The sequence below is a fragment of the Simochromis diagramma genome, unplaced genomic scaffold (assembly GCF_900408965.1).
Source record: "Simochromis diagramma unplaced genomic scaffold, fSimDia1.1 OVJJ01000361.1, whole genome shotgun sequence".
Lineage (NCBI taxonomy): Eukaryota > Metazoa > Chordata > Actinopteri > Cichliformes > Cichlidae > Simochromis > Simochromis diagramma.
Genome location: NW_024386860.1, coordinates 1,600,655 through 1,623,934, shown reverse-complemented (window position 1 = coordinate 1,623,934; position 23,280 = coordinate 1,600,655). Strand labels below are relative to the sequence as shown.

The 23,280-nt window shown below is 40.1% G+C and overlaps 1 protein-coding gene across 3 annotated transcripts in view; it reads right to left on the bottom strand.

The window, feature by feature from the left end:
* Window positions 1-516: 516 nt before the first annotated feature.
* osbpl3b (oxysterol binding protein-like 3b) overlaps window positions 517-23,280 on the bottom strand; it is a 36,848-nt gene continuing 14,084 nt past the window's right edge. The window contains exons 2-23 of one of the 3 annotated variants that reach the window (XM_040031079.1): window positions 19,753-19,902; window positions 17,166-17,282; window positions 16,450-16,503; window positions 16,025-16,138; window positions 15,601-15,765; window positions 15,264-15,387; window positions 12,761-12,864; window positions 12,432-12,524; window positions 12,180-12,339; window positions 11,513-11,643; window positions 10,745-10,846; window positions 9,141-9,278; window positions 8,416-8,509; window positions 8,039-8,283; window positions 6,031-6,168; window positions 5,824-5,887; window positions 5,645-5,723; window positions 5,204-5,348; window positions 2,827-2,971; window positions 2,597-2,723; window positions 1,605-1,727; window positions 517-1,454 (exon numbers count right to left, since the gene is read on the bottom strand). In XM_040031079.1, coding sequence (XP_039887013.1) covers window positions 1,358-1,454; window positions 1,605-1,727; window positions 2,597-2,723; window positions 2,827-2,971; window positions 5,204-5,348; window positions 5,645-5,723; window positions 5,824-5,887; window positions 6,031-6,168; window positions 8,039-8,283; window positions 8,416-8,509; window positions 9,141-9,278; window positions 10,745-10,846; window positions 11,513-11,643; window positions 12,180-12,339; window positions 12,432-12,524; window positions 12,761-12,864; window positions 15,264-15,387; window positions 15,601-15,765; window positions 16,025-16,138; window positions 16,450-16,503; window positions 17,166-17,282; window positions 19,753-19,848 — 2,655 coding nt within the window. In that variant the 5' untranslated portion in view covers window positions 19,849-19,902 and the 3' untranslated portion in view covers window positions 517-1,357. The remainder of the gene's footprint in view (window positions 1,455-1,604; window positions 1,728-2,596; window positions 2,724-2,826; window positions 2,972-5,203; window positions 5,349-5,644; window positions 5,724-5,823; window positions 5,888-6,030; window positions 6,169-8,038; window positions 8,284-8,415; window positions 8,510-9,140; window positions 9,279-10,744; window positions 10,847-11,512; window positions 11,644-12,179; window positions 12,340-12,431; window positions 12,525-12,760; window positions 12,865-15,263; window positions 15,388-15,600; window positions 15,766-16,024; window positions 16,139-16,449; window positions 16,504-17,165; window positions 17,283-19,752; window positions 19,903-23,280) is intronic. The other 2 variants (XM_040031080.1, XM_040031081.1) reach the window with 2 other exon arrangements.

Genomic DNA, 23,280 nt, shown 5'->3' with positions numbered 1-23,280 from the left:
ACAGCTGTTTCTAAAGTGATTGGAACAATTCACTCAACACTTGTGAAACGTAGCCACATATCTACTGTATACTGCAGGATATTCATTGGAAAGTATCATGCACAGGTTTCCATTTAGATGGCACTGAGATTTAACCCATAAAGCCAAGAAAATTATAAAGGGATGAAGTGCAGCCACGAGCAAAAAATTCTATAATTTAGCAGATGATCTTTTACCAGTCCTTTAAGAGTTGCTACTTCACTTAAGGAATATGTATAGTAAGAAGCAGGGAACTGCTTCACATCCCCAGTAAACCTAGTGTTTATACCCCAATTGCTTTTCATAGCTTCCTAAATGGCATTTTCGTGTGGCATTCCTGACCCATCATGTTTAAAATTAATTGCATTTTTCTTTTATGCACCAAAATTATAATCAGGCTATCTACCTGCCAACTCATCATCTGAGATGAGAGGGAATTATTTCAACTGTCTATTTGCTTTCAGTGTTTTTGAACAAACAACCACAAAAGACTCAACAAAAAAGAAAACAATCAGAAATTTTATTTGAGCTCATGGAGCATAGTTTTTGGACATTTCTTTTCCCTTTTTTTTTGGTCCCAAAGCCCAGGGTCCATATAGACAATGGTGTGCTGAATAAAGTGAAAAAGATATGACTGAGTTTGCTACAGCTGCTCATAGTTGCACAATCATTCACACATTCATAGCGAAAAGCAGTAATTACTCATAACGGACAGAAAAATCACTTCAGTAAGGATTCGGAGATCGCTTGCACAATATTTTGTTAGCAAGAATTCCTTACGAAACATAGACTTTTGTTTTATTTTTTTAAACATCTGGCAGGTACAACAAAATAAATTAAACAAGTTTGAGTACAACCAGTAAGGCATCAGGCAGATGCAGAATAAATATCGGATGTTTACACTGAATCAATGGCGTAGCGAGGCTAGTTTATCTCAGAGGTAGAGAATGTCCATGGTAAGACAACAACCAACATAACCAGTTGATCAGTACATTTTAAGCTAGTGTAGATAAACTATGAAACTCTTCTTCTCATCCTTCATACCAAGGATCTTTCCTTTTCTTAGTTTAAGTGGTTTAGCACAACATAATATGTGGAATGCAGGCAAAAAAATGAAATTGGCCTACTGCAAATTGAGCAACATTCTCATAATATGTTTGCATAAATGTGTTTATACAACTCAGATAAGCACTTGCTATTAAGGCAATAACTCTGATGAACTCCAGTACAGAATGTGGATGGTCAGAATGAGATACAGACATCACCAGAACCAGTCTGGATCACAAATCACAGTAGAGGCTGTGCAGGTCCAAATGTTTGTATGATCTGCAGCACACGGTCACCACAGTGTAGGGAAATCTACATGGGCAAAGCCAGGGTCTTTCCTCAGCTCCCAGTACGTGTTGTTGCTCACCCAGGTATCGTCCTGTGCCTTCCTGTGGAGACAGAAAAGACGCACAACTGCAATTAACACTGTCAACGACAGATTTACAAGTTGTGTAACACCATTAGGAGCGGAGATGTGGTCACGTTTCCATAAGTGACTTTCTAGGTGAGAAAGTTTTAAGCTTAGATACTCAGGGTACCTGAAAAATTTAGGCTGATGTGTTGCATTGTTCTCTTCCAGGACTCTCCGTCTGTCTCTCTGCAGCTGTTCAATCCTCTGCTTATGCTCCTCTGCAGCCTCCAACTTCCCCTCCTCCAGCAGTCTGCCGATGAGACCCAGACGCATTCATTATGCAGATGTTTAAAACATTAATCTTCCACATCCAAGCATAATCTTCAGTCGCGTCTTCTCATTTCGAGTGAACTTTAGGGGTTTTCCTGTTTTTGAATGGCCCTGTCACAGGGTTATTTCCAACGTGGGCATAAACAGTCTGTATGCGTAAAGGCGGTGAGCCTGTTCCACTTTAATTTATAGAAATCTATACATTTTCCTATTATTTATGACAAAATATTGAACAAAAAAAGTAAATAAGCCTACAGTTAAGAGAACTGGTATAATATAAATATAAATTGGCTGCTGATTTTACTTTACCTCTGGATCGTTGTAAGACGGTGGAGCTTGGGCTAAAAAGGAGAATACATAACCACTTATTTGCAGAGCTGGAAGCAGTGCAGCTTCATACTTTGATGGCAAAGTACTGAGAGCTTCGTTTTTTCTCCAGCACCTCGGGGCAGCAGCATTTAGTTTGCAGACTTAAAAAACTTAAAAGATGAGCTAAAATTAGTTTGATTGTGATAGCCTGAAAGGGCGTGCAGTTGCGTACTATTCTTAACGCGAGTGCCTATTTTTGTACTTTTTTGATCACAAGGTGCATTTTTCAGGACGTGACTGAGATCAATGATGGTGTGGTGCTTAGCTACTCACTGGCAATGCTTTGGTTTTTAATTCAGCTATGTCTGACAGTCCTCTGGCAGAAAAATGAGATGTTATATCTAAATTAGTTTTTAACTTTTTCCCCCTGTATGTTTCTCACTGACATTTATTAAAATTAAGCTGACGATCACCAGGCTGCGTAAGTGCATGGAAATATACTAATGGGTTTTTAAATGTTTTTCACTTTTTTCCTCTTACCTTTGGTCCACTCGTAGTCTCGTGTCTGTAGGTGGTAGCAGCAGTTTCAGGGATGGGTCCAACTCGTTCAGCTCAATTGCAAACTTCGTAAAGCCATAGTACTGCTCATGGTCTACTGGCATTGCATCTATATTGTACACAAGTGACATCAACAGCATGAGAAGCTATAACAGGGAGACGCATTATTGAAGAGGTTTTTTTTTCTACTTAATTTTGAGAGACTTTCATACTTGCTCTCCAGATGCATGTAGCTGAAGGCGGGTCTCCACAGAAAACCGCTTCGTGCCACTTTCCAAAGAGTCGGTGGATAACCTTTCCTTTATTATTTGTGATAGTCCCCTCTATCTCATTTACACTCGAATTCCAGTATTTGGCCTGTTAGAAAAAAAGCAGCGTGTTATAGTGGGTGAGTATGAAAGAATGCACATAGCCCACGACAGTGTCTCTTGCAGTCAGCAGATGTTGCTCTTGCGTCAACCATTTGATCCCCAGTGTGTTTGTGTTGCTGGGCCGGTGTGTTTAACCCTCTCGAGGCAGGCGTTGCCGATTTGCAACAGTTAAAAACTAACAACCTGATTACCCCACATACATATTTTTTTACTCAGAAGTACCACTGCAGGACTTAGTTGTGCATTAGCAAAAAAAAGTTTAATTTGAGCCTGAGAGGGTTAATGAGAGATGAGGATGCATAATGTGTTCTGGCATGTCTTGACTTATACTGCACAGCTTCGCGAGGTCTTTCGAGTGACGCAAACTAAAGCAATGAACCTTCTCCTCTTGGCAAATGACTCCATAGTTAAAAAAGGAGAAAAAAAGATCATTTGTTTGTTGGGTTTTGTTGGCATGCGGGTGAAAAACACCATCTGTATAGATGCAAGAGCAACAGTTTGGATAAACACACTTTGTAGATTCCTCCATCAGGTAACGCAGAGGTTATATAAATGACTGTGGCTATGGTAGATAAGTAATGGATAACCTGGACCCCATCTGCACCACTTACTGAGCAGGCAGTGGACCACTTTCTCTAATATCTGTTTCACCTCTGCTGTCGCGAGGACAAATGCAGAACATTTTGTACACCTCATACCTGCATTTATCTAATAGATTTTTATAAATTAAGATCTTTATCTTTTATTATATGTAGATTTTGATTGAGTTCATCAATTTTTTATTAAGCGCCCTCCTTCTTTAGTGTACCTTAGTTACGTTTCTTACCTTTCCATGCTTGTGATATATTTACTCTATTGAGCTTTTCAGTTATTGAGTTATTTTTGCCGTCACATAGTTATTTCTAAACATTTCAGATAAGTAAAGCAAATCTGATCTTATCCTAGTCAAGCATTTCCACATTTCCAAGATGTCAGTTTGATCAGTCAAATGTGGGATACATAGAGACCCCAGCTAAAAGCCCCGAAAGCTCTGACAGTTCAACATGGACAGGCAGCTGGTTTTAATGTTGTTGCTGATCAGTCTACAAGCCCCTGAGATTCATAGAGGGACATGTTAATGTGGTAGCCATCATTATGGCTGATTGCTTTTACAGAAAAGCACTCTGGTATGAATATGAAACAAGACTGTCGCCTCACAGTAGTGCACCTTTCATAAACTGATTTGTGACTACAGTATATTCATCCAACATGCTTCCAAAACCAAATTGTTTGGAGAAAAAAACAAAGAAATCCTATTTTCTATTTCAGAAATAATTTACTTTTCGTGGTCCTGCAAAGTAATCTTCAGTGCAGTTCTCTACTTCACTCTAATTGTTACAGATTACTTTGGGGTTTTCAGAAATGTATGCCATTAATGAATAATGCATCTGGTGATGCGACAATGCAATCACAGCAAATACAATTTAATCTGCCTTTGTGTTTTAGATGTCGTTTATAAATGTAGCTATGTGGTAAGTTTATTCATGTAATCTTTTTTTAGCTGCTCCGTTTAGGGAGCTACAGCGGCTCATCTTCCTCCATCTCCCTCGATCCCTAGCCTCCTCGTCTGACAAACCAACCCTTCACTACATCCATAAATCTTCTCTGTGGTCTTCCTCTTTTCCTCCTGCCTGGGAGTTCCATATTTAACATCCTTTGACCAATACATTCACCATCTCTCCTCTGCGCTTGTCCAAACCATCTCACTTATCTCCAATTCATTCAACTTGAGTTGTTCCTCTGATACATTTCTAATCTTGTCCTTTCTGGTCACTCCTAATGAAAATATTAGCATGTTCAGTTTATTCATGTCATATTTATGTAAATGTTACTTAAATATTAATTCATGTGTTCACTGTTTTTCTGTTTAGTACAACAGGCATATTTTATGTTTATTGTGTAACAACCTAAAGATTTCTATGGTGTATGGTACAAGTAGTGCATAAATACAAATGGATGATTTAAATTAAGCATCTTTAAAAAGTTTTTTATTTGATTTAAAGTCTGACAGTAGATGAAAGAGGTTTGAAATGAGACTGTGATAAATGACATAATAATAAAAGAGTCACTAAAACTTCCAAATAAGGTCTTGTTCCTGAAGATTTTGCATTATAAATGTTGTCAGAGTTTGTTATAGAGGCCATCAGGCTGGATGATGCCTTGCATATGTTTACCTTACCTTAATAAAAGTGATCTTGCACTGACAAATATCACTGCTGGAGTTTCTGATGGTGATCTCCCCATAGTGCTCGATCCAGCGCTGCCCACTGAGAATGTTGTGGATGCAAGAGGTCACTTTGTTCCACTCGTAATGGTCTCCAAATCTGTCGTTTTCAAAATATATATATATATATGGACACTGTTACATATTAGAGTTATAATATAAATAATTTATCTGTATCTGTATGTGGTTCTGACACAAAAATAAAATATGAAAACATTTTTTCCACCACAGACGAAGAATGGGGAATTGTTATTGATCTGAATGGAAAAAGAACAGGAGAGGAAAAATACTGTGAATCGTGCTACACCCCCGCTGCGTGATTTTCTCTAAACGTCTGCACAATGCCCAGGCAGGGGTCTGTGCAGCGCCAATGTAAATGAGGCAGAAGAGACTCACCCTGGCAGAGTTACATGAGTGGTCCCCACAGGAACAATCTCCATTGACTTTCCCCAAAACTTGTTTTTACACCTCACGTCTGCAAAAAAAATTGAACAAATGAACATTAATTCCAGACAATAGGTGCTATTCTAGTATTTAAGATCACTGAGAATGGATCAAAATCAATATTCCAGTACCTTGCCAAAACACAAAGTTTTTAGACTCTGCATGGCAAGCTGAGATTGGTGGGTGATGGCTGACCTGATGTAAAGGGGATTAAAATGCTTTGTTAATCACACAAAGAGCTCTGAGTTGACTTTTTTGAACAGTGCTATACAATAAAACATAAAAATGTAAATATTCATATGAATCCAGTCAGATAACAAATCAAGAATCATTCATACCTGCTCTGCAACAAATCGTAAGCCTTTATCTGGTCGGTCACATTCATATGTTTCTCCAAGAACAGGGTTGAAAGGCTTTCCCCCAGTTCTGTAGTAGCTGGATGCATAACCGGACACAACAAATGTAGCGATGTATATCTACAAAAAAGGATAAAAGCATAAACCTGAGCAGCAAGTACCACTTTAATTTTTATTACAGGATGAGTGACTGAGTGAACACTGAACTGAGCTCTATCATCCATTTCATTTAATCTTATATGTGTTTTCTTCTTTTTAGCCTAATGAGCAGAGTAAGTGTCTGAATAGTCCTCCAGTAGTTTCAGTTAACTGACAGAGCACTGATAGCTTCTCTACCTCATAATGAGAGGCCACAGCCTGGAGCTTTCGGCCTGTTTGCAATTTCACTATGTGATCCTCTGTAGGTCTAAACATTGTTTGTCAAGGTCTTATTTGAACTTTTATATTGGTATTTATTGAGCTTGTTTATAGATTTTATTTATGGCCTTTTTTATAATTCAGCACAATTTTTTTCATTCATTTATTTGTCTTCATGTGTTGTTTTATAACTCGTTAGTCCAAACAAATTGCCCCTCATAGGATTAATAAACTGTCAGTATTTGTACTGCACCAAGTCTAACATCAGCTGCTTTTCCTTTTTACACTTATGCTGGCCAGCCACTTTGTTTGGCACACCCAGTCAACTGCTCGTTAATACAAATATCTAACCAGTCAATCACATGGCAGCAACTCAGTGATTGAATAAGATGACCTAATGAAGTTCAAAGTGATCATCAGAATGAGGAATAAAGGGGATTTAGGTGAGTTTTGAAGGTTGTTGATGACAGATCTGAGTACTTTGCAAAGTGCCGATTGAGATTTGCCTACAAACACATTTCCTGGGGTTTGCAAAGAACTGATAATGCCAGAGGTCAGAGGAGAATATACAGACTGCTTCATGCTGATAGGAAGGCAACAGTAACTGAAATAACCACTTCTTACAACCAAGGTATGCAGACACGCATCTACGAGTGCACAACACATCATTAAACCTTGAAGCAGATGGGCTACAGGAGAAGAAGACCACACCACGTGTCATACCTGTCAGCTAAGAACAGGAAACGGAGGCTCAGCAAAATCGAACAATAGAAGATTGGAAAGATGTTGCCTGGTTCGACGTAAATCACATGGGTCCAGAATGAAATGGTGTACTGGATATTTTCTTAGCGCACTTTGGGTTTCATAAGACTAACTGAGCATTGCTTCAGCCTTCCTGAGTGTTGTTGCTGGCTATATTCATAATTTATAACTACAGTTTACTCATCCTCTCATGGCTCATTCCAGTAGATTAATGTGCCATGTCCCAAAGGTCAGATCATGTCAAACCAGCTTCTTGAACATGAAAGTGAGTTCACTTAACTCAAATGACCTCCCCAGTCATCAGAGCTCAATGCAATAGAACACCTTTGGGATGTGGTGGATAAGGACATTCACAAATCTTCAGCATGTGTAATGGCATCATATCAATATTGATCCTCATCTCTGAAGAATGTTTCCAGCATCTTGTCGAGTCAATGCCATGAAGAATTAAGGCAGTTCTAAAGGCAAAAGGGGGTCGAACCTGGTACTAGCAGGGTATACCTAATAAAGTGACTGCTGAACGTATTTACTGTATGTTGTGCATATGTCTTATTTGTCTTATTCCACAGGGCATATCTCAAAAAACAACAAAGTTAGTCAGTGCAAAACTCATCATGCCGTCTTCCTGCTAAAAATCTTAAAGGTAGATCAGACTGTCTCACGTAAAGGCAGTGCACCGCAGTCCCTGAAAGCCAATCAGCAACAATTGTGCGTTAGCGCTAGTTTACTTGGCTATATACGGCATCTCTTACTTGTCACGCTAGTTTTACCAACAGCAGCTCTTCTTCTCAGAGGAATCATCAAAGCAAACAAGTAAGCTGAACAAAAAAGGCCCAGCCCACACACTCAAAAAGCGAAACTGCATTCTCACCATACGTTCAAAAGGGTCCTGTGTGTTGGCGGCCCTGTCTAGCAGCTCGCTGTACTCCAGCTCCTCACACAGTCTCTGCAGGGTGTTGAGGGGTTCATTAAGTTGCACAGGCATTGCAACCTTGGAAAGGTCTTTGCCTATGTTGTTCCTAAGGATGTTCCACAAGCTGATGGAGGTGTTGCTTGGGCTGGGTGTGGGCAGACAGGATCTACGACGATAAAGAACAGTGCCTTCTTCCACAGAGCCTGAAAAGAGTCGGTATAAGAGCTGAGGTTAGGGACACCTTGATAATACATACCGACAACCCAGTGTACCAAAATATAATTTGTATATAAATGCATAAAAGTGCCCCAAGGCTAGTACTGTAATGACTTTACCCGAGTTTGGTCTTTCACTTTCGGTCTCATTACTGAAGTTGTCCATGGAAATGTTGTCACTAATGTCACTGATATATGAGTCATCCTCTGATACCTAAAAAAAACAAAACATTCAAGTTGTTTTAATATCACTGACAAAAAGCGAATGAACGAGTCTCTTGTAGCATCTTGTCACATCTGCAGAAGATCTACAGTGGTGGAGATGAAGGTTCTCTTAGGACATGGTGGCAGAGCTGCACCTCGGCTCGCTGTATTTTTAGATGAAAGTAATTAACTTTCATTTTCACATTGCTTCCGCTCCAGGTGCTACCTCATCAAGCATGCCACATGAGCACTGAAGGAAGAGGACGCTGAACTAACATAGAGCAGATTTGTTTTATGACACATATCATAAAAAATGGATTTAAGACAGGACATTAAGTTAAATGGCATTTCCCCCTTTTCTGTAATAAAATACCATGAATTGTCCAGTGTGCTTACAAAATTTAGGCCAGTTATCAGACACAGAGACAAAAGTGAAGAAATCCTGGGTGACAGGCAATAAATAAAGTAAGAGCCACTGGTGGAGGTTTTGTTCTGGTTGTGCTTGTGTAAACAAGACAAATTACTCCAAACATCAACAGCAATGATAATTCTATTATGTAGCTCTAAACATCAGTTTGCTACAAGCAAAAAGACCCAACATCACAACTACTGACAATGAAGAGTTTAGTCTCCACACTGACCTCATTTTCAGAAGAGCTAGCAGATAACAGAACCTCCTGTGCGTCAAAGAACTCGGACAAAGACTCCGCGATTGAAGCTCTGCTCTCATTGGATACTTGGTGTACGAGGGGATGGGCTTCATCTACTGATTCCTGTTTCTAAGAGAAACAATGTCCACAGCTACAATAAGAACACAGGAAGGGGCCCCGCCATCATTCCCGGGGTGGCAATCACAGTGTCATTGAGAATACAACACAATCACAACATGCAGAGTATGACAATCGCAACACCCACAAATTTAATCTGCAATATATTGAAAGACAGTCATTTATAATACATACGTAAATATATTGGCTGACATCACACCCGTCATACACTTTTTTAATTTCTTCACTGATTTAACAAATGTAGGTTTATAAGGGCAGCACGGTGGCACGGTGGTTAGCACTGTTGCCGCACAGCAAGAAGGTCCTGAGTTCAATTCCACCATCAGGCCGGGGTCTTTCTGTGTGGAGTTTGCATGTTCTCCCCGTGTTTGCGTGGGTTCTCTCCGGGTACTCCGGCTTCCTCCCACCGTCCAAAGACATGCAGTTTGTGGGGATAGGTTAATTGGATAATCCAAATTGCCACTAGGTGTGAATGTGCGAGTGAATTTGAGTATGAACAGTTGTCTGTCCTTGTGTGTTAGCCCTGCGACAGACTGGCGACCTGTCCAGGGTGTACCCCGCCTCTCGCCCTATGACAGCTGGGATTGGCTCCAGCACCCCCCGCGACCCTGAAAAGGATAAGCGGTAGCGAATGGATGGATGGAGGTTTATAAACATTAACAAACAGCTGAGTGACATTATGCAGTCGTGTGCATAGCGTCTCAACATGGGTGTGTCTGCATTCAATCATACTGTTATCAGTCAAATAAGCCAAATGATGAACTGCTGAAAACATGAACTCTTCAGAATCAAAATTTCATAAGACAATTTATTCCTACCTAGAGACTGCCTGACAATATACTACTGTATTAAATAAAGCAAGAATAATTACAGTGAGAAGTGAGGCTGCATGCCTGCCCTGCACACATCTCAGAAAATAACTGACAAGCATGCAGTTGATTGCCAATATGAGATAGCTTTCCACACATGGACTTGAGCGTCCCAATCTACCCCTTGTTATTGGTGAAGCTGATTAATTAACATGGAGATGTTCTCAGAGGAGGCATATTAGTTTTGCTCTGCGTGTTTCCAGGGACACAATTAAGCAGATCGGCTCGCTTTGTGTGATCAGCAAATCCGATTAAACGAGCAAAGAGTTTCCTTTAGAAGACGATTATATGGAGCTAGAAGCCTTCCTCTGAACCGTGTCATGGTGAGACATTTGGTTACGCAACGACGAAGCTGAGAGGAAGAGGCAGTGTTCCCCAAAAGAAAGTTCTGTTAATTTTTCTCATATTGACTGAGCTGGATGAGGGGGTGAGAGGAGAGTGACATTTGTTGATTCTAGATGAGAGGAAAAGGACAGCTCATTCATTCTGTGGCACATTCAAGCTTGCGGGGGATAAAAATAAAGACAGATATATAAGAATAATCGTCATGAAGGTGGGGGAATCGAGTCACTGCATTCCTGCACCCACCTGCACAGGGGCAGTGAGCGTTATTAGTGTGGGCTCTATGATCTGGGACTCAGCATGAATCTTGCACAGGCGTTCTCTCAGCTCTGAGTTCTGGGCTAAAGCCTGGAAAAAATAACCAGTTTAAACACTGTTTACTGCAAACACCCGAGCCTTGAAATGCTTGAAATCCTCAGCATAAATCAAAACCCGGCTGATTTGGAGTTGTGTAATCTCAAGAAAATCAGTAAACGTCACATTTACTCATTTACGTACTGGAGAGGCATGCTTTCACCTGTTATTATGTCAAGTGGAACAGAGTAAGCAAACCAGAGAAACCAATAAGAAAAGCTAAAAGCTAAAATCCAGCAGACTATAGCAGAGACCACACAAATCTGAATGTGTAAAGAAATACTTGTGCCGCATTAGAATTTGCGCGGTTTCGAAGCCAACACATTTCTTCGCTGACTACATGACAATGAACATGTACAACCAAAGACAGAAAACAGAAAAACAAGCCTCTGGTGGGAGGCAGCAGCCACAGGAAACACGACTGTTGAATGCGGTCTCATTTAGGGGGGCTGACATCATACCGGCAGCTAGTAATCCCTCTAAAATACTCGTAAATGTGTCACGCTTGACAAATGGTGTGGGAGGACACGACATACGAGAGAAGTGTAAAAGCAAAAAAAAAATGAAAAAAGGAAGAAAAAAGGAGAATAGCTAATACCTATTTCTGTTGAAAACATCCGCTTGCAAAAAATGTGCAAGGGGGTGTGTTATTTCACATACCGCAGCCAGCGTGTTCTTCAAATTTACAACTTGTGGAGAGGTGGGGGGGCAGGTTTCGTGATCCAGGCATTGTTTTAATCTTTCTCTCTCTGATGTCAGTGTGCTCAGGGCCGCCTTCATGGTTGTATGCACTGGCAGCAACAAGAGACACAAAAAGAGGGAATCAAAAAGATCATTATTTGGAAAACTCTGCCATTATAAATGATTAAGCCCATCACACATCTTTATCTCCATAATTTTAAATGTGTGCATAAATTCGTCAGTTTAAATAGCAGCAGAACTGACAGCAGTTCTCCGGAGTAAGTTTGAAACTGTAAAGCCATTATGTAAAAAACAAATGAATCTCATTACTCCATGTCAAGCACCAAGAATCTGCATAGAAAATTCCAAAGAGGACAGAAGGAAAATTATATTCATCCTCTATGCGTCAACCACTTCCTTACAAAGAGATTTAACAGGTTTTGTGGCACAAAAAACAAACTTCTGACTTAATATCAGCTAGAAGACATCCACATAACTAACAGCAACTAACACTTCAACTTGTTAGAAGTAGCAGCACCACACCAGTCTTAGCTTTCGTGCAGATTTATCAGAAGCAGATTGAGGAATTTTAAAAATGTGTGCTTTACAGAGTTTTATCTGAAACTAGAGTTTTATTTTCACTCACAGTTGGTGGCAACACGACAGAAGTCTTCTTGCAGCTTGGCCACATCAAAAGGGGAGTCCAGGGATTCAGGATCGGCTTTATCATTGCTCAGTGCAGCAGTGGATAGGTTGGGGTTTGAGGCATGGAGGCGGATAGAGCCAGAGGAGATGCAGCTCGGTACCTAGAGCAGAGCAGGAAGAAAAACTGGAGATACTCACAATGAAATATAAAAACAAATTAAGCATGATCACACTTCTCTGTCGTGTTGTCTACCTGCAGAGTTGTTTTGACATCTTTGTTGTAGTTTTTAGTGCGCCACTTCTTTGGAAGTCTCTTTTCTTTTTTGGGGCTGTCAAAAGTAGACGCCTAAGAAAGCAGATGTGAAATTATTGACAGTCAGGCCAGTGAGGATTTTTTTGTCTTTAAAGGAAGGCTTTTTTTGAAAAGTGGTTTCACAACTACCAGAGCAAGATGCAAGATGAAATATCTTCTATATTTAATAAGAGGTGAGTTAAGGTCAACAGAAAATAACTTAATAATGTTTTGTATCATCAGAAAAGTTACCCTGCATGTAAAGTAACCAGAAATACTGCAGTGCTGACCTGCAGTGCTTGGATGGATGGAGCAGAATAAGTCCGGTGAATTACTTCCATACTCTGAAGCAGGTGGTTAAGCTCTAGGAGATAGGCCTCACATACTGATAAGTCTGTCCGGATGAGAACAAACACTAATAGTTATAAAAGGAGGTACAAAGTAAAAAAGAAAAGACAGTTAAAAAGGCTAAAGTGAGAAAAAGGGCAGTGCCCGAAAATGGGCATGTGTTAGTTGGGCCTATTGAGTGAACTCAAAAACCAGTCTCTGTAGAAACAGCAGAGAAGGCTGACAGATCCTAATCTGTCATCAACAAGTTTGGTGATTTCAGTTTGACAAAGTTAGAGGGTGCCACATGTGCTTACTGAACCACATACACTATGTTATATATGCTTTATTCAAATAGAGTCCTCAGTTTGGCGATTCACCTCCCAAGATATCTATTTCTGCTTTTTGCATCTTTTTCAAGCATGAACAGCAGCCTGTAGAGCGAGCCTAAAAGCTTCTCATATTACCAGAATCAGAAAAACACCTTCAAACTGCATCTGCCTCAGAAAGAGAAGGTTAGTCAAAGGCAAGAGATAATCAATCTGGACTGTCCATGACCTGACAAATGTCCAAGACATTTAACAACTGACAAACAGTTTCATGGGTGAGGTGAGGCTGAGCTCAGTGAGGCTTTTTCCTTATTTAGTCTATGACAAATTAAAGATCTCGAGTCGATTTTAAGTACTAAAATTGCGTTCAGTACCTTTGAACTTTAAATATGGGCTCCAAAGAAATGCTGATGCAAGTGAATGACGGGGTTTAGGCTGATAAGCCCAGATAAACCTATAAGAGACATAGCAAAAACTTTATGAGGGGCCAAATCTACTATCTGGTATGTTCCTAACAATGTTCTGGCCAGCTCAGCAACACCCAAATCCCTGAAAGACTAAAGTAGATTATGATTATATTATCATTGGAGATAGTTGTATCATTGTCAAAGTCAAGTGACACTTTCATGAATGAAAATACAGACAGTTTACAACAAAGTGCAAACCAAGTCAGTCACCTGATCTCAGCCCAACACGGTTCATAAACACAGAGAGACTTACAAACAAGCACCAGGTGGAGGTGGCTGAGGTAAAGGCCTGGCAGAGCATCTCAAGGGAGGAAACTGCTTGCATGCTTGGCAGTCAAGTATTAAAAATAAATATTGCATTTAAAATTATGTTAACGTGTCCTATTATTTTATGGGATTATGTTTAATCTCATATCTGTTAATAAAATGCTTTTGCTTTTGCCTTTGAATTAAAGCTGAAAGTCTACCTGATCTATCATCATCAATCATTGCTGCCATCCATTAAAAACAATGCCACGTGGATTTCTTTCTCTCCAAAGGACTGGCTTTGCCATGGTTTCATATAGAGAGGTCTCATAAACAGATGTTTAAATTGTGACAGTATTTGAACATACACATTATGAAATGACAGACAACTAAATAAACACCAGTCCAACTGAAACCATGCTGTGTTTGTAAATGTGCGCGTGAGTTGTCGTGTCCATTTTCCAAAGTTTCTGGATTACAAAGTGCTGACAGCACATCGTCAGAATCTTAATGAATGAAAACTGAGACAAACAGTGCATTAGTAATCACCAGCTTGTTTCTTTATGATCACCACTCTGCCAGCCTCATCTAACTTGCAAATGAGACAGCAGGCGTACACAATTATAGAAGCATTTCCCAAATAACATAAATATATTAGAACTGGTTAGATCGCTTCCTCCATGACCGGGACCCTGACAAGAAGTAGAAAATGGGTATAAATGAAAAAGCTGGGCCCTCTAACAATCTAATGTCTTTGACTGGTATGGGTAGCATCGTTGTAAGCAGGAAACTTTGCATGAACTCTCTTACTTATCTGCATCATATTCACGGATCAGCCACAACAATAAAACCAAGTGAAGTGAATAACATCGATCATTGTAGCACAATATAGCGCTCTGCTGGGAAACCTTGGGTTGTGGCGTTTGTGCAGATATTAGTTTAACATGTACCACCCACATAAAATTTGATGCACACCAAACACACCGACCACGGCAGCAGCAGCAGCAGCAGCAGCAGCATGATACACTCTACCACAAGGAAGAGTGCATTTCCACAGATTAAGGACTGCAAAAAAGAGCCAAAGGCACAATACGAGGAAGGTACGATTAAATTTTAAATGGCTTTATCTGAGTTGATTATTTTCCTCAGCAAAACCGTAATCACATTGGAGAGATCATCATCCAGGATGAAAATTGAAGATTTTTAAACAACTAGTACAAGAATGCATCTTATGACTTTAATAAAAGTGCAAATTATCCCACACAGAGATAAAAACCCCAAATTAAAGAATGTGTCTTAGCGCTACGAGCTCTCCCCATTTTAGCCAGGCAAGTTATTTATTGTGTAAATTTTGCTCAGAAATTCAGAAAGGCCTCAATAAGTGTAAAAAAATCAAATCGTGAGAGGCTGCTCTTGTCTCTCACCTTTGAAGCATTTGTCCATTTCATCAGATGACTGGAGCCAGGCAGCCACCTTTGCTTGGCTGTTGGAGTTTAAAGGGAAAGCTGCGGCATGATGCACTGTGGACTGCCTTCGTATGGACAGGCACTGCAGTAACAAAGAGACCCAAAGGTCAGTTCAAAAACACTTTGGCTGTGTCATTAATTTTTTTCAGCAAAGGGAATTCACTTCATTAAATACAGCACATGGAATAATGATGCTCATGATGAAAAACACACGAGAATCATCTTTGTTTTTCATTTTCATTTTAAACAGAGCCGACCATTTTCAGCAACAGCATGCTGTGTGGCGCAGTTATACCTTTCTAATAGGGGGTCCCTCGGCGATGCCAGGAGAGTTCGGGGAGGCATAATGGGGATAGAACAAGGACTTCTCGTTAGGGTACATGGCAATCTCATTTTGCCGATAAAGACGATGGTGACGCAGCTTGGATACCCATTCATCAAACAGCTCCTGAGACTTAATCTGTAGAGCAGATACCGCAATCAGAAAATCAGCACAAGGGCAAGTAAGATGGAAGAGGTGTGTCAGTGGAAAAACACACACACAGGTATGGAGTGAGCAGTTATTCCCTCTGGCACACATATATATCACATGAGGTAATTCTGAAGTCATTTTAATGATGGCATCTGTACCAGGAATTAAAAAATGTTTAACCCCTTTAAGCCTTAAGCCTATTTAAGCCTGTAGGGATTCCCTTGTCTTTATTAGCCTTGTGGTTTACCTTCAGGTGATAGATGTTTTCCTCGGCATCAAGATCGATGCACTTGGCCTTCTTCTTAATGGCCATGACAGAGAGACCCACATCAATGCAACCATGCAGCTTCCCTTTCTCAATCTGTTGGATGAGACAGCTCTCAATGTTATGAATGCAACAGATGAAACTCAGTGCAAACAATGCATAAAAAATAATCCCTTTTTAGGCTGTGACGCGGCCCATGCGTAATTATGTGTGATCTGTAGGTAAAATACACAGGCTGATTGCTATCAACAATGAGGAGATTGAGAGAGAATTAGGGCCTATTGTATCTCTGGGCGCAGGCGGTCAGCAGCCTGACAAGAACATTGAAAAAGACATCAAGTGTCCTTTTTAATCTTCTGTAAATGATGAGCTCACACAGCATTCAGCCAGCAGCCTTTTGTACTCACATCAGCACTGCACTTGCCATACTTAAGGATACCCTTGTCCAGGAAAAAGTATCTCTGGAGGGAGAGAGAAGGACAATCAGCCAATGAGATACAGCTAGACATGATATGCAACATCCCTGACAGCAAATCTAAAGTCAGTGTTATGAGGCTGAGGTCATGGTAGTCAGTCTCCTAAAATGTATGTTGCTGCAGTGGGATGTATGCAATTCCAGGCTATTGTCTTGCATCTGTCGTCCTTTATTACACTTCCTCTCACTCACTTGCAATATGTCTCATCCACTCAATTTGTAAATGCAATTCTTGGTGCTTTTACTGTACATCAACAGAATCAGACTGTTGAAAGCACAGAGACCTAAAAAGCTCTGACTGCAAGTCAATACTAAATGTATACAACCCTAGTAACCAACAGGCCATCAGCTAATGCATCTGAGAGGACCACCAAGATATCTAGGCATTATCCCAGGAAAAGCTTTCAGACAGAGTGTAAACAGGCACTGACCCTGGTCACACGTGACTCCTCTGTCAGTCAAATTATCTACTACATAAGCTCATTCAATTAGTTTAAAACACAAATGACTCGTGTCAGCAGATTTGCAGAGGCAAGTGCCTAAAAAGTGCCGTGTGAAACGAGGACAATGAAATGACGTTAAGCTGTCACTACTCTGAAAGATGAGTCACATGGGTCACACGAAGACCACACAGGTGCTCCATGTTACCTTGTGCCAGCCCTTCATTGGCCACTTTCTTCTTTTCATCATGTAGCCCTCCTGTTTCTGAGGCTCCTGGACACTGCTGAAGCTTCCTCGCAGGCCTTCCACGATTTCCCAGCTGTCCTGTTGGAATACAATGGTTTATGAGAACTCTGAGACGACAGACATCTGCACACCATGCAAATGAAAGTTTCAGAGGAGGATTTATAAATGGAACTGAGCGAATCAACCACTCAGCAAGTGCCATAATCACACTCAAAACATATTATAATCTGTGGCTGCTGGGGTGATTTAAATTTGATGCCTCACTTTCATCAGTGTCAGTCAATCGGCAGGAAGCTCTATAAGTGGAAGATTAGCATTGTTTTTTTATAGATGTAGCCCTATGTAATAAGGTGTTCAGGGTGAAGTTATACAGACTTCTTTCCCCTCATGGGCAGGCATAGCAGATGGTTGCCCCTCCCTTAGAAACCTCCAGCAGAACGAGGCTACCTGTTAAAAGGGAGTTTTTCATTCCTACTGTCAACAAAGTGCTTACTCATAGGGAGTCATGTGATTGCTGGGGTTTTTCTCAGTTTTCTTTGTATTATCAAAAATAAAAAGCTTGTTATATAAAGCTTGTTGAGGCAACTGTTGCTGTGATTTGGCGCTATATAAATAAAAGTGAATTGAATTGAATTTACAAAATTAGCTTACCTGTTTAATCTCACTCTTCACTATAATAATAATTTCCTGAATGAGATTAGAACGGTCAAGCCCAAATCCCCTGCAATACAGAGATTAAGATGATATTTCATCACGGACTAATCCAGATAGCTTTGTTATGTGTTTCAGGAGTGAGAGTTCCAGGAACGCAGGATGAATAGTATAACAGAGGCTTCTGTAATACCGTTGTGGGCACAGAATAATTCATCATTTGTGAACTATTTCGCTTTTAGTTTCTATTAGTGCTGAAACAATAAGATGATTAATCAACAGAAAGGGGTCTATCATTCAAATGAGCCAATGTTATAGATTATTCTCATATGACTACTTAGCAGTGAGCCTATAAATAATAGTGGAATGGGCATGTAGCCAGCAAAAATAACCCAGAGGAACAGTAGTGGGCTGTGAAGTAGTTATGACGCAGTTACCTCAGTTGGTAATGAGACCCAAAAACAGTTTTCAACATATAGTCATTAGAAAATGATGCAGGTGTAAAAGAATAACTACATTTCATTAATTTTGTGCTGCTAAATTGATATAATAAGAAAAGCTGAAAACATTATGACAGGCAGTTTACACATCTACTGTCAATGTGCAACAAATTATTAGAAATAATTAACAAATTGACTCATAATATATGAACTCATAATGCTAATGATGGCATATTACACCTCAGGCTTATCTTTAAATTATCCTACTTAAGTATAAATCATGTCTGTGTTACACCGTGGGAGGGACTTTGGGCACTTGGGAGAGGTTAATTCTTGCTTCTTGTGTCAGTGTGTCCCTGACTGTATAAAAACACACTGTATCAGTCAGAGAGGCTGAATGCTGGTGGGTGAGGCAATCTAAAATAAACCCTTATATCTGAAGGGGATTGAACAAGGGCGTGGCCAGCGGGCTACAGTTCGACTCTCCCTCAGTGTTCGTCACGGCTCCAGGGCAGCACAGTCACACAGTGCGTCATTGTCACACACTGCCTGGACACTGTTCCTCAAGGTCAAGAGACACTTTGAGAAACAAGGCTCTGATAGGAGCGCTGAGAAGACAGCGTCGTTTCAGCGTCACACAATTATAAAGTGTGAATGTGTTCAGACTGCTGCATTTAGACATCTTGTCCATTCTACCACATTTTGATATGTGTTATCATTTACAAAAACACTTTACAAATTAAATATTGAGGGTTTGGTTTGGAACAAATGGGAAAAAATGGTTACCAAGCTCTCTCTGAATGTAACTGAACCCACATAGCAGTGTCACGACAGTCAGAATATTTCCTTATTCAAAGTTTTTCTTGCTAACGAGAATGATTTTTTTTTTTTTGCCACTTTTTGCTTCCCCAGAGTGGTGAGCCTTAAGTGTCTGCTTGTCCTGTGGACAGTACTAGAGTAAGACTTTATTACTTTCATTTCCAAAAGGAAAAGGCTGTTTCTGATAATGAAAAATTAATGAGTCGGCAGCCTGCAGATAAACGCTTGAGGCAAATGCAAAACAGTTTGTTCATGGTGCCAACATCTTCTTTATGTGGTGTGTCTGAGAATTACTTTGGAGGATATAGTTGCAGTTTAGTAATTTAGAGCACTCCAATATCTTCCACATTTGTAGAAATACCCTGGTTTTATAGTGAGAAAGGGGTAGGTAAATCCTAATAAAAAAACGCCTCCTTTTAGGCAGCTTTTAGTTTTTGCTTCATGACATCTATAATGCAAAACGTGGCTAGATCTTATACTAGTATTATAATTCCTAGGAGGCAGAGAAAAATATCTGAGGACTGGCAGTTACAACTTTTTCAATTAAATCTTCAATATGGGAAAAGAAAATCCAGCCTTCCTCCCTTCCACATACATGACACCAGCGAAAACGTCTGTAAGTATAACGCGAGTGTTACCTGTCGGCTGTCATGTTTGGATGAAGAGCTGCTGTTGCTGCGCGACAGGGAGGAGATCTTCTGTGACATGGCTGAGCCGCGCTCCTCTGAGCTCATCTTGCTGCAGGTTTGCCGGGTCCAGGCTACAGCTGGTGTACAAAGAACATTACTCTAAGAGAAGGAGTGGAGAAGAGGCCGGGGAGAGGGGGGTGGAGATGGTTTGAATACTTTACGAGCCTTTTAGATCCCACTGAAAAATACATTAGGCTATTTAGAGTGATCAGTTTTTCCATCTTCAAAAGCTACTCAAAGTTTCGCAGCATCAGCAAACAAAGATGACTGACAGGACTGGAGGATCTAACTTGGACTGCAGATGAAGAGACCACAGATTGAAATTATTCATATCGCACTATTTCAGCATTTAACAGCCACACAAATCCAAATCCTCTGCTTGAAGAACACTTACAGTGTAGAGCAACGTATTAAGATTTACTTATCGAAAGCATGAGCTACTGTCTAACCATGAAACTGGCAAATCTCATGTTGTATATGTTGTTTTAGCTGTTTTAGCATCTCTATCCCTGCTCTGCATCTACAAGCTGATTTGCAACCCACCTCCACCCAGCTCCTCTGACTCATCCTGTGTCTGAATTGATCAGTACTCCGGTGGGTGGGAGGGGGGTGTGGAGTGTATTGGTGGTAGAATGACAAGGAGGTCCCAGAACAGAGCACTACCACCAAGTATATAGACTCACCAACCACTTTATTAGGTATCTGTTAACGTGTTCATCACATTAGACCAACTCAGTGCATTTAGGCATGTAGATTGTTTAAACTGAGATTAAGAATGAGGAAGAAAAGTGATTTAAGTGACTTTGAGCATGACATGGTTGTCAACACTGGGATTTTACTCCAAAACCATCTCTAGGATTTACAGAGAATAGAGTAAAAAAGAAAAAATATCCAGTGAGCAGCAGTTCTTTGGGTGAAAATACCTTGATGATGCCAGAGAATAGATAGATTGCTTCATTGTGATAGGAAGGCAACAGTAACTCAAATAACCGCTTGTTACAACCAAGATATGCAGATGAGCATCTCTGAGTGCACAACACATCGAACCAAGCAGATGTGCTACAGCAGCAGAAGACCACACGAGGTGCCACTCCTGTCAGCTTAGGACAGGGAACTGAGACTAGATCTTGAATGGGCTCACCAAAATTAGACAGTGGATGATTAGACAAATGTTACCTGGTCTTTTGAGTATAATGTGACATTTGGATGGTATAGGATTAGAATTTGTCATAAACAACACAAATGAGACACAAATCCATCCTACCTTGTATCAGTTCAGGTTGATGTTATAGTGGCTATTTTATCAACACACTTTGGGCCCCTTTGTATCACTGTGTATTTTTACTGCATTTTATTACCACAGACCACATCTTTTGATGCATCCTTCCAGAAATCTTACAAAAATCAAATGATCTCAAACTGATTTCTTGAACAAGACAATGAGTTCACTGTACTCAAATAGCCTCCACAGTCACCAAATGTCAGTCCAATAGAGAACCTTTTTGAATGTGGTGGAAAAAAGGATTGACAACCTGGATTTGCGGTTGACAAATCTGGAGCAAAAACAATATGCTAACATGTCATTGCCTTGTTGAATCTTTTACTAGACCTTGTATTAGCAAAGTGGACCTAATAAAGTGTCCAGTGAGTGTATTAATCTCCTTTTCAATAGTGCTCCTGATTGAAATGACAATTAAAGTTACTATTGTAATTGAAGTTAAGCTAAAATTCAAATCAAGCTGAATTTATACCTGCATTTACCTGTTGATACTCAGTGTCATGTCTTTTTAAGGTGGGATTTCAACCTGTGCTTCATTATCTGACTAAATGACACTGAATGGGGGATGATATAACTTCACGCTGATGGGGAAATGAAAAGACAAGAGTCACATGTGAAGACGCAGTGAGATGTGAGAACATCAGCGAAATTTAATACCATCACTTCAACTGAGTGTAAAAATTGTCGGGGCTTTTTAGGAAATAGCAACCTTCAGTCAACTGCCACACACAACACGCAGTCTAATTAACATTATGTGCCTGGTGTACCACATCAGCACATAAAGCCACATTTTCCTAATGCAATGTGAGTGGCACTTTGTCATAGTATGGAAGGCTGATTAACAACCCATGCACACTGAGTGTTTGTGCAAACTCCACATAAAGCAGCAGGTCATTAGCTTCTCTGAAGATGCACAGCAGTACTGATTTTTAGGACCATTTGGCTTGAGTTCATTTCTGTATTAAGTGATCATCTGAGAGATTCCGTCTGAAATGCAGGACGTTTTAGTGTTACAGCTGATTATGTCTTACACAGTACTTTTTCCAGTAAGTGGCATCTGCATGTTTTCTCCAAACATCCTAAAATCCCACAGTATTTGGGATTAGGATATTATAAAACCAAATCCTGACATCGTCTTAAATGCCGTGTTGTTGATTTGTTTACTGTAAATTTAACCACACATTAATTATGGAACTGCTTTAGCTCCAAACTATATGTAATGCAAAATAAACATGTTGCAAAAATATAAAAAGCACACTGATTGGTTCCTCATGCAGTTGTAGTTAGACTGCAAGAGAAAAAACATCTATAAATAATTACAAATTTCAGTTGTGGCCTCTTGGATTTAATAAGACATCCCGCATCTCCGTGCTAAGTATGAGGCAGCAACAAGGTTAATTGCATTACCTTCTCTGCATTTGCAAGCTTTGTGCAGCGTGATGGCTACAGCCGTGTGTGTTGGACAGACAAAGGAGTGGTCATCTGAAACCTGCAGGCCTGCACCATCCCTCTGTCTCCAGACCACAGGCTGTGGTTTACACTGACAAAGCAAGGTGTCCAAAATGCAGCCACAACAATGGATCAAAGTGGCTAGACAGACAAATACATGTATCCAACAGCAGGACAGTATGTAGCTTGTGAAATTTTGTATCTAAATTATTGCTGTATGGTGTTACTGAAACCTCCACAGAAAGAAATGAATCTATAGACAGACGTCATTTATAACAAATTAAATGTTATCTTTTTATCTGTGTGTTTATCTAGCCAGTTTATCCTTATCTTCACTGATTATTCATCCACTTTCCACAGATCACAGCAGCTATGCACAGGTCTGTAACACTGTCTGCCTTCATGGAAGCCTTTCATCTTATACAAAACCACTTCTCAGCCTTTCATCTGCATGACAGCAGTGTTAGATACTAGAGCTCCAATAGTTACCCTTTTTCAGTGAAGGACACTTGCTAAATTCTAGCATTAGGACATACACTACACTGTGACTGTGGTAAAAATGTATTAGCTTGGAAGAAAACAGTGTTAGAGTAAGGCCAAAATTGAAGAACAATCAGAAACAGTATCAATTTTAAGGCAGATTGGAAACCAATTAAAAAAAGAAAGGGCTGTGGGTTACTGTGATTTTGTGCTCAGTGCAAGTTAGACTCAGCTGGCTTTTTGTCAGCTGTTTACATCAGTTTGGTGCT